This window comes from Papaver somniferum, chromosome 11, assembly GCF_003573695.1.
Source record: "Papaver somniferum cultivar HN1 chromosome 11, ASM357369v1, whole genome shotgun sequence".
NCBI classification, from domain to species: Eukaryota; Viridiplantae; Streptophyta; class Magnoliopsida; order Ranunculales; family Papaveraceae; genus Papaver; species Papaver somniferum.
The window spans coordinates 22,556,594-22,568,343 of record NC_039368.1 but is presented as its reverse complement, the minus strand read 5'-3'; the positions used below and the strand labels follow the sequence as shown (position 1 = coordinate 22,568,343).

The 11,750-nt window shown below is 35.8% G+C and overlaps 2 protein-coding genes across 2 annotated transcripts; one reads left to right on the top strand and one right to left on the bottom strand.

The window, feature by feature from the left end:
* The first annotated feature begins 2,406 nt into the window (after positions 1-2,406).
* On the top strand, positions 2,407-4,168 carry LOC113322671. The gene is made up of 3 exons (XM_026570807.1): positions 2,407-2,788; positions 3,018-3,256; positions 3,767-4,168. The coding sequence occupies exons 1-3, from the start codon at positions 2,558-2,560 to the stop codon at positions 3,936-3,938; spliced, it is 642 nt and encodes a 213-aa protein (XP_026426592.1). The 5' UTR covers positions 2,407-2,557; the 3' UTR covers positions 3,939-4,168.
* Positions 4,160-6,606, bottom strand: LOC113322670 (reticulon-like protein B5). The gene is made up of 6 exons (XM_026570805.1): positions 6,462-6,606; positions 6,093-6,282; positions 5,472-5,652; positions 4,892-5,033; positions 4,724-4,793; positions 4,160-4,605 (listed from the first exon to the last, which is right to left on the bottom strand). The coding sequence occupies exons 2-6, from the start codon at positions 6,271-6,273 to the stop codon at positions 4,436-4,438; spliced, it is 744 nt and encodes a 247-aa protein (XP_026426590.1). The 5' UTR covers positions 6,274-6,282; positions 6,462-6,606; the 3' UTR covers positions 4,160-4,435.
* Between the last annotated feature and the right edge of the window lie 5,144 nt (positions 6,607-11,750).

The following is an 11,750-nucleotide window of genomic DNA, read 5'->3' as shown; positions in this document are numbered from 1 at the left end:
CGAACTAGTATTGTTAAGGACTTTTGAAATCTATGCTTGAATCATATTTCAAGATTTTTAACAAAACAAACTTGACTCAAAACTTCTTCTTTGTATATATACTATAATGCATAAGACATATAATCTCAACAGATAGAATGGCAAGATAGTGAGTGAAATAGAATGGTTCAGTCTTCACATACCTGATAAAATAATTTCTCCAAATATCTTCGTCGATCTTCAGTCTTCGAGCGTGATGTATGATACTCAATTACCAAATTCTCACCTAGTCCGAGACTTGACTTAGAAGACTAGAAATCAAGAAATAATTTTGACCATCAACAAGCTTGAGATAACAAAACTTGTGGATTCAACTGAGCATTTCTCTAACAGTGTCCAGTGGACTTTAAGGATCCACTCACGTATTATTCGATAAAAATGGACTAGGTTGGGTCGTACCGGCGAGCTGTCGAGTTTTTCTGCGCCATAAAAGAGGATTAGAGAGAAGAGATATAATATATTGGGTTTGGGCTTGACAAATATCAACAAAGTGTTGGTATTTCCAAATTCAAAATCTAGCTGTAGAAATTTTGAAGATAAGGTTTCTTCTACTATTATTGTCTTTGTTTTGGATTTCAACTTATTTTCCCCGCCAGTGGGTTCAACAGAACATTCATTACAATAGTTTTTGGTACTCCTATGAAAGTGGATGACACTATTATGATGATACAATTTGGTTGTTTTACTCGCATGCTAGTCGAGGTTGATTTGGTAAAGGATGTACATAAGGAGATCTTAGCCAAGAGAGATGGTTATGCATGTTATCCCTTTAACGTATGGAAAATTACCTTCCTTTTGTGTGCTTTGTCTTGCTATTTAACATGCTTTGGGTAAATGTAAGAAGAGATGAGAAATTTTGTATTATATCTGTTGAGAAGACTGCTACAAATACTCATAGAGAAGCTAATCCAAGAAAGCAAAAATATGTTCATATGTCTTTAGAAGCAAAACCTAATGTTAATAGTCATCAAAGAAATAAAAATAGTGAGAACAAAAACATAGTTGATGGTGATATTAGTACAAGTGTTGATGTTGAGAATGAGGATGTAGTAAATACGAATCATTCAACTGTTGACATGAATGAAGTAGTTGATGTAGCGAAGAAACTGGATAATACTAGTAGTCAGTGCCAAAAAATCCATGTAATAAACCTTAACTACTTGGTTTCTCGTGAATCAGTGAATAATGTGTTATCTCATGTGTATTCTCTTAGATGCGAAATTGCTAGTATAGGAGAGCACGTCAAGGCAAACAATGTTGAACGTGAATTTGTTGAGCAAATAACTATTTGAGATGCTAACCATGTTATCAAGCAAACTGCAAAAAACGTTATTGATGAAAGCCCGGGTACCGCTACTAATCCTGGTGGTAAGCTGATAATGCCGCGAGTTCCGGTCTTTGAAAGGAACTCGTTGGTCAAATTTATCGAAGAGGAAGATGAGATTTATTCATAAGAATAATAAACATTCAACATATAGATCTCCTCTGAGAAGTTAGCCAAGAATGTTTGTGGTAATACTAATACATGTAGTAGGCTAGCCATGTATGTATAGAATAATCAATACGACGGCTAGTATGAGAGAACACGATAACAAAGGATATGTCGAATAAAGTGAAGTCAAGTTCTCCTTTTTCTGTATGTTTTGTGTGGTTCTGAGTAAAATATGCTAAACCAAAACATAAATTTTACTCGAAAGTTCCTGATCAAATTTTCGGATGAAATTGGATGATCTCGCAGACATATTTTTTCTTTTCTCTAAACATTTTCTTCTTCATGAGGTCCTCGCTTTACGCCCCTCTCCTGTATTTGTTTTTTTCTTCTCCCCTATTCCTTTTTTTTGTTGATATCTTCTCCTGGTGAATTTAGATTAAGAATAAATAAAAATCTAGTGTTAAATAATTATGTATTCAATATTTTCCTAAATAATAAGATGGTAAAGACAATGCAGTAGATGGTAACCAAGCCGGAAACTACTCAACCACAATATGAGATCAGACCAACCCGCCTTTTCTTAGTCAGATTCTCTTAAATGACTCTATCATAACATTATAGTTCATAACATTCTAGTTCATTTTATATAATACCTGCTTCAAAAAAAGAAGAAGATTGCATTTATCTTCTAGAGGGTGCATGTGTCCAATGGATTTATAATACCTACCGTGTCCATTCCAAGATCCAATGGATTTTAAGGAGGGACTCGCTATGATAAAATGGACTCGGTCGTGTTGGGTCGACGGGTTGTCGAGTTTTGCTCCGGAGCACCGGAAAACTAGAGAGAAGAGAACATACTGGGTTTGGGCTTAACAAGTACCAACCTTGTGTTGGAAACAAAGCAAACATGATAAAGTGCAAAGTTCAGAAGAAATCTAGCTGTAGAGATTTTGAAGATAAGGTCTCTTATGCTATTATTGTCTTTGTTTTGGCTTTCAGCTTATTTTCTTCTACTTCTTCTTAGTTTCCACTGAAATTTTGTATTGAGAGGTTCAAGAGTGAAACTTTCTTTAGATTCCCGCAGCAATGTTACCGTCTGTAGCATTATCCCTCAACTCCTGCTCTGGATTTCCAGCAGCACCAAGCCATCACCAAGCTGAAAAAGTTAGTGGGAGTCTCCTCCTTGGTTCCATCAAATTCCCATCTAATAGTAGTTGCAGCTTCAATGGATTATCAGCAAATCCTTTAATTCTCTCCACTACCAGAAAAGTCACTTCTCTAGCTGTTGCTTCCAATCAGCTGGACCCTGCTGTTAAGGTAATTTGAAAAATTCATTACGCATATTTCTATCTTCTGATTAGTTGTTAAATTCAGAAAACCCCTTCCTCATGTTCATTTCAGAGATTTTCCATTACTTAAAAAATTTGAATTCTTGAAATTTCCGAACCAATACTTGAATTACACTGTAGGTGTCAAATGGTCATATGTGGAACTTAGATTATTGTGTTATGATCCTAAAATAGTTTACAATAATGTAATGTAATAGGTGGAAGGAGGGAAGAAGATGTACTATTTTCTGGTAGCGAATGCTAAATTCATGCTGGATGAAGAAGAGCATTTTCAAGAGCAAATGGTCGAGAGGCTTCGTCTATTCAAAGAGCGTAACATGGAGCAGGACTTTTGGTTAGCTATTGAACCCAAATTTTTGGATAAATTCCCACAGATCACCAAGAGATTAGGTCGACCTGCTGTTGCTTTGGTCTCCACTAATGGCCCATGGATTACGTAAGTTTAATTTTTCTCTCAATAATCTAATGGCATCATTTTTGGTTTTCTGGCGTGATACATGCAATCTATGTGAACTACTTATGGCTTAGGAGTTAGGCATGTGGAGTTGTGCACTCACTTATATGCCAAATTGCGCATCGTCTAAGATGTAAGTGATGTAATGTCTGCTGGGGGTAATTTGATGATATAGAACAGAATCCCATAAGCATTGTAGAGTTATTGCCGTAATATCTTTTTTGTAAAGTTGTCAAGACTTGAATCCGCAACATGAGGTTTCGAATCTCTGGCGGTTTAATTTCTTGCGGTAACGGCTCTACTTCTGGTAGCATGACAGGGTTTTCTCACCCTATTCTTCACATGGGCTTATTAGACACTTGACTGATGTGCCATGATAGTACAACTGCAATAATATGGTGTAGTATGGTCCAGGGAGCATTAATCCAGCACCATTTCATTTTACCAAACTGGCGCAGTTAATGACCTCACAATTTGACGGATGATTTGCAGGTTTATGAAGCTAAGACTTGATAGAGTTTTATCAGAAAGTTACGAAGCAGATACTTTAGAAGAAGCATTAGCATCAACCCCTACTAATTTAGAGTTCAAGAAACCTGAAAACTGGGTCGCTCCATATCCTAAATATGAGTCTGGTTGGTGGGAACCCTTCTTGTTGCAGTAAGCTGAATCCAACAAGAACAAACCAGAGGCATGAAAAGTCAGCTGTTAGAGTTTTCATAAGTTTTCTTCTAGTCTGTATGTTAATTAGCTTCCGGCATTAAGCTATACCTTGTAGTTAAATTCTGCAGAGTTCCGTTGTTTAAGTAATAATTTTGTTCAATATCAAATGGATATATGGTGTTAACAAAGAGAATGAAACCCTTACTGAATCAAATGCCATCATAAAGTTAATAAGTGTCTTACTAATTCGTTTGCAAAAAGCAAGGTTCCAATGAGATCAATCCATATCGTACAGGTTCTTCAAGCAGCACATATCAAAACTCGAAAGAAACTCAAAGAAGTCTGATGACTCTGATCCCTTACAATACTAGCGAAAGTTGACATATATTAGAACTAACAATAAAACTCTGGAGGAAACAAAAACTGTAGAAAGAGGTTACTGAAGATATTGCTCTTTCAGTGAATTTTTGGTATCTGGTAAATTTTACTTCTTCAAATTCAGTGCTGTTTTTTTGCCTTGTTCATGGCTTTGGGAAGCTTCTGCAGAACCTTCTCATCAAACACAGCATATTGCTTGTTTAATTCAATCAATGCCTTCTCTGCAAAAGTATCAACCTTATCTTCGTGCTTCTCATACAGAACTGGAAGTGTGTGCATCATCAAATATACTGCGCCACAGCAAAATATTGAACAAAACAAGTCAAATTTCATTTTCAGGCGAGCAACCTTAATTAACCAACAATCAGTTGAATTGTGCAATATATATGCATAAATATAGACACTGACCCAAGTAGAAAAGGGTCAAGAAATTGAACCAGCCGCCAACAACTGAGATCACCCATAGAGCAGCAATAACCTGCACACGAATTTCCCACAAATCTAAGTAAATTTGTAAGAAGTTGCAAGGTTTTTTGTGTGACAACCGAGTCAACTAGTCAAGTAAAGAATCAGTACCATAAGAAAGTGTTTCAAATTTTTCCCAGAAGACACTTCTCTAAAGATAGCAAAAGCTCGATTTATCTCAAACCTCAATGACAGTGCAGCACGAACAAAGAGCTCTTCAGGCAGTAAAATCTCAGGGAACTTTGGCGGGGCCCTAGTATTCAACAAGAAGGTATATATTAACTAGAGATTTACAGGAAGTAAGGTTTCCAGAGAGGACAGTAATTGAAAATGAAAGAAAAAACCAGTGGTTCAGAAATTCTGAATTTCACTGGAAACAAAATGAACTGCAGACAAAATCTGCTATTCTTAATGCATCTGAATTCTATGTTTCAAATAACGAATCATGCATAAAACAGTGGTACAACTGCTACGTTTAATTTTCTGCTGTTCAAGCACGGACTATGTTCTAATAAAGCAGCAGCACTACATTAGAAACTTTTCTGATATTGCTGGCCAAAACACTAACACAATTTATTTAATAAGTACAGAAAGCTATTGATGGTTCATGCAAGAACAGACAATCAATAATGCAACGGAAACTTAATCAAGCCAATTAAATACGAAAGCAACTGTAAGGAAAGAAACTCACTTGTTGACGAAAGAACCTAAATTAGACCAAAGGAACAATACTGCCAGTGAAAGTATAAGAGCATGGCAAACAAATGTAAGCAAGTGATAGCCAATCCACTCAAATAGCAACCAGATGACAGTCACACCACCAAGAATGGAAGCCGAAGTTTGCTTATCTCTCCAAAGTATAATATCAGCAGCTAAAAAAGGGAGAAAACTAGTTAGATGGGCATTCAATAACCATACCTAAATAATTTGCAGAAACCAAAGGAGTGAATGCTGTTATAATAGATTATGGCATTTAAAACTTGATCCTAGATTGGAACTATATCAACCTCCATGAAAATTTACATCCATCCCACACCAAGAATGACAAATTGAAATTATGAAGATTAGCTATCGGAAAGGCAAACATCTGAGAACATGCACAGAAACTGATCCATTGAGAACACAAAAAGAAGCAAATTCATCTATGCCCATAAAACTTCTGACGAGAAAACCACCACTTACTGTAAAATGAAGATTCCGACTATAATCATCTTAAACATGGAACGGAAAAGGGAATCACGCAAACGAATCAACTAAACAAATATTACAAACCTAATCACAAAGGCGAAGAATAATGAAAGAATTTACTCACATCTTCCGCCACCAAGAACGTGATGCACCGGTTTCTGCCTACCAAATAAACGACTCTTCTTGGAAGGCAAATATTTCTCACTCTCAGATTCAGATTCTGATGAAGAAACTTCATGGTTATGAATTATCTCTGTAATCTTATCCATCATTGATTCAGCATTTTCCACAGTAGGATCCGACATTGTTTTCCCCTAAAATTTTGATAAACACAAAACAAAAAAAACACAATCACTCAAATCAAATTTATCTCTTCAAGTTCAATAATAACAATGCGTAATGTAATACTCAAGATTTACACAAATCAAACAAGATCGAAGATATATTATCCATGCAAATACTACAGGTGAAAAGATACAAAGGTTCTTCTTACCCTCCTAGTAATGTGACAAAAACGGGAACAGGAAATAGGGTTTCAATCTTCTATTTCACTTCTTCTTGAAACCCCAAGTTTTTTTTTTTTTTTTGGTTTGAATGTCTTAAAAGAAACTGAAAATTTCAAAGAACGTAAACGCAATGAGCGCTGAAGACAGAATTTTCGTATGGTCGTTATTACTGCTTTTATAAATGGAGAGACTCTCTCTCTGCCGTTTCAACAATCTTCGGATCCCACACGTGGACCCAATAACGGTCCTTTCGGGTCCTTTACCGATCTTACACTATGGGCTTAGCGGAATGGGAATTGCCTTCCGCTTCCTCAAATAAATCATTTATTTCAGATTTTTTTAATTGTGAAACCCACGCCCAAAATTTTTTCAGGCGTCCACCCATTTTCGGTGATAGGATTATGCACATGCTCATAATTTTGAGAAATTTTATATTCATTTTTCTTCTTTCCAAACTAACCTAAAATCACCCGATTCATCTCAGATCTCATCTTCTATGTTCTTCTCTTGATCTCGACAACTTCATCACCATATTAATCTTCGATTTCCAGGAAATCGATGAAGAAGAATCGATAAAAATATTTATCAAAGTTGAATCTGAAGATTCAATCGTTATCAAACAAATTCGAAGATTCAATCGTTATCAAAGAAATGGAGGCGCATCCATGGTAGACTCAGATCAGGACGAAGGAAGAAATAAGGTTGGTGGAGGTCTGTTGGAGATGAAGAACTTAGGGTCTGAAATTGATGATTCGCTGAATAAAAGAGATGAAATTGTGTGTTATTTCTGGAACGGGATTTGAATCTGAGAATGATTGTGGTATGAATTGAAGTTGCAGATGAAGATTGAAGAAGAAAATGAGGTCGATAGGTTGTTTTAGAAGAACAAGTAAGGGTTTGAGAGGAATTGAAGATGAGACAGTAAGGAATAATGGGTTTCGTTTTCACAGGAAAGGTGATAAATCAAGACAAGTTGATGAATTCGGGGGTTCAGAAACTGCAGATTAGGGTTTGAGTGATTTGAATCTACAGATAGAGAAGACGAATGTCTGCTACCGAATCGATATGGAGAAGATAGTGTTGTTGTTTAGGTATATCGGAAGAAGGGATCGAATTGATAAGTTAAAGCTTGGGGAAATGATGATTGTATGGAAGAGGAGTTATTGAAACATGGAAGTTATTGAAACAGGAAAGAAGATGATGATGTTGTTATGACTGCATAACCTGTCATGTAGTCGAGAAAATGTCTGCATAACATGTTATGAAGTCGTGCAAACGGATGTATAACCTGTTATGCATCTACAAAAGTTGTTGCATAACTTGTTATGAAGTCCAGAAAATGGTTGCATAACACGTTATGCATCAACTTATTTGTTAGTATCGAAACCAGCAATAGAAAAAGACTGCATAACTTTTCATGCACCTACAATAATTTTTGCATAACATGTTATGCATTCATGAAAATGAATGCATAACCTATTATGCATCCGAAAATATGGCTGCATAATGCATTATTCATCAATTTTATCTGTTCGCACTAAAATCAACCAAAACAATGACTACATAACATGTTATAGATGCATAAGTTGTTATGCAGTCGAGAAAATGGTTGCATAATTCGTTATGTGTCTGCTTTTTCTGTTGGATTCGGGTATATACAGTGTTTTAGTGACTTCATAATCAAAATAATTGATGCATGAAAAAAATTATGGAACGTGTTATGCATCTTTTGTGGTGTATGCATCTTTTTTGGAGTCTGCATAACGAATATGTAGTCAGTTTTCGAAATCTTTCATTAAAATGATGATCACCTCCGATTTTTTCGTGATTTTTTTTTTTTGATATTGTTGTTTGTACTCGTTGTGTAGCTCTCTTTAAAAGATTTCCAACGATATAAAATTTGTAAAATTCCAAGGCGCGGTTTTTTAGATATGTTATATCCAAGTTGGGTTGCCAATTATACCCCTGAAAAATTAGGGTGCATAACCCGTCATACAAACATTTTTCAAAATTTCTTATAATTATGGGTGTCACAGAACTAAAAATTAATCATGGGCCTGACAATGAGAATATTATTTTTTTGGGGCCCGCGCCTAAGTTTCCCTCAAACAGGAAGAAGGAAAACACAACGAAATTGTTCACACAGTTGTCAACACTTTCACTTTTAAGAGATCCGGTGTTTTGCAATGCCTTGAACGCATTATCTTTTACGGCTTTGGATTGCAATTCATGATCAAAGATCTTTAACTTTCCAACTAAGGTATTTCTGGAAAGTGTTGCAAGGTTATTTCCTTCCATGATTACATGTTTCTTATATTCGTATCTTGCTGGTAAAGATCGGAGAATTTTCATCACAATGTCCTTTTGGGGAATGGTCTTCCCTAAGTCATAACATGCATTAACAATTCCAGACACTTTTTGATTAAACTCATCAAACGAATCTTCATCAGACATACAAAGATTTTCCCTGTCAGAATTTAGGTTTTGAAGCCTAACTTGTTTTTTTGAGGTATCTCATTCGAATATGGTTTCTAAGATATCCCAAGCATATTTAGACCTAGTGCAAGAAGTCACATGGTGCTGAAGGTCTTGGATTATGGCGTGGATAGTATCATTTGACCCGTCAGAATTATGCTTTGCAACACTTATCTAGGTTTCGATATATCATGCTAGTTCTTTCGCAACAATGTTTACGTCTCTAACAACTGACGGAGGATCGTATCCCAGTGCTACAAGTTTCCATGTCTTAAAGTCACGGTGTTGTAAAAAGGAACACATAGCAGTTTTCCACCATAAGTAATTTGTGCCATCAAGGGCTGGCGGTACGCTTATCGAGATTCCACTCATGTCCATAGTGTCAGATTTCTTCAAACACATACTCTCTCCATTTCAAAATAATAGGCAGGTTTGTGTGCAAATTTACACACAAACCTGCCTATTATTTTGAAACGGAGGTAGTACTTATTAGGTCTTTCGCGTGTTTGCCTGCTCTGATACCAGTTGAAAACGTGGGGTACCAAAATACACCACCAACTTTTTCTTAGGCAACTTGTATGGACTAAACTCAAATACAAAACTAAGAGTTTCAACTTAATGAATCTCAACCAGGAATTATATGAAGAGCTTATATCTCTTTCTCTCACAATCAGAATGCTAATAGAGACAAGTCCGTGAACCTGATTAATCTATGAGAGTACTTGGACGATTCCAAAGATCAATATCTAAGATCCATCAAGTCGCATCCAACAAAAAAGAATGTATATATCTACTTTGATTGATTAACGTATAACCTGTGATATTTCAATTATAAAGATAAAAAATATAATGCAGAAAAAGAAATAACACAAACACCAGAAATTTTGTTAACTAGGAAACCTCAAATACAGAGAAATTTAGGGACCTAGTCCATATTTGAATAAAAAATTGTATTAAGCCGCTACAGACACTAGGCTACAATTAAAACGTCGTACTGGAATATAGTTGAGACCGAATTAAATCGTCGCAGCAATTCAGTTACACTCGCGCTCCTTACACCTCTTGAATTCCAGCAGGATTCTGTGCTATTGATTCCCTTCACTGACGTCCTTTACAACCTAAGAGTTGCTTCAACTGAATTGAAGACTTTAAACCAATCTGCCTCCCACAGATAAGCCTATATGTGATTTTCGTTCTGATCAAAGATCAAGGTAAGGTAGGAAATCGATTACAATAGACAAAGTCTATAAAACCTCAAAATCATGTCTTATGACTCCCGAAGAGCAGCCTAGATTATTATTCACCTCACAAGTATAAACTGGTGGAATCACAAAGTCTGAGACGTAGATACTTTGTGATTTCTATCAAGGTAAGATCAGGATACACAAGGTAAGATCAGGATACACGAACCATCAAGATAAAGATAGTTGAACCTGGATTCACGAATCCCTAAGTGAAGTCTTTTCAGTCACTAAACTCTAGAAGGGTTTTAAGAAAAGGATGTCTCTAGTTTACAACTAGGACACACAAGAATAGTGTCAGGAATTCAAGGATCCTAGTTCTTTGAGGTTTTCTTTAAATAGACTTTCAAGATCAAGGTTGTTTTAGGTTTAAACTAAGATAGATTTGTAACCAAGCAATCTATAATCACCATTAGATAAAAATATTGACTTGAGATTAACACAATAGAATATACACTTTGGTTAGGATGAACCATAACCTAACCGTACCCGTACAATGACATTTTCATGTAGGTTAGCCGAGACTAGCCAGTTGAACGATAAGCTTAACCATTTTTATATAACACTTTAAGACTTTAATCTTGAGTCACACATGTGATCAATCATGTCTAGATAGTGTCCCTAGAGAGTTGTTCAAATGATGATTATCTCGCAAAAACAATTTTGTTGCTTCTGAAATATTTGACAGGGTAAGTACGTGTACCTGGTACGTGTACTGCATCTGTTCGTGAATATTTTTGTCATGGTACGTGTACTGGGTATGTATACCATTAAGACAAAAACAGGTTCAGGAACTCAAAAATCTTTTATGGTTTGCATACTAGGTATGCGTACCTTTATCGGTTTTGAAACCCACATATATTTTCCGGTTTGCATACTGGGTATGTGTACCTTTCCTGGTTCACAATCAACAGACTTTTGATGGTATAGATACCGGGTATGCGTACCAAAAAGTCGTTGTAGAACTATAGCTATGCTGGTACGTATGTTAGGTACATGTACTATGGCTATGGACTTATAACAGTTCTCCCAGTATGTGAACCGGTATGCATACTGTCTTGTATCCAGATTTATAGCAGTTCCATATCTCTCTAATAATCAATTAGAAACATTCCTGAATAACATCAATGACACATATCACTGTTCCATGCTATTTTCAAATGGCTAAATCTTGAATCATAATTTAGGTTATAAACAATAAGTTGTTCTAAACCAAACTCATCAAGTATGAACAAATGCTTAAGCTTAGTCATATTTCGAGAACGTAATCAAGATAAACTTGACTCGAAATTTCTATTATGCATTTACTGTATAATTTAGTCATGCGATAATGTCTCAAAGATAGAAAGGTTTAAACTTGAGAAATAGGTGGTTCAGTTTTCACTTACGTTTTGTTGAAGAAGTTATCCAGAAGCTTCGGTTGATCTTCTCCTACAAACAGTAGGACGCGGTGATATCCGATACTCAACTACACACTTCTATCCTAATTCGAGACTTGACTAATTGTAGACTAGAAATCAAGATATAGTTTTTATCAACTAAATTTGACAACAAGCTTGA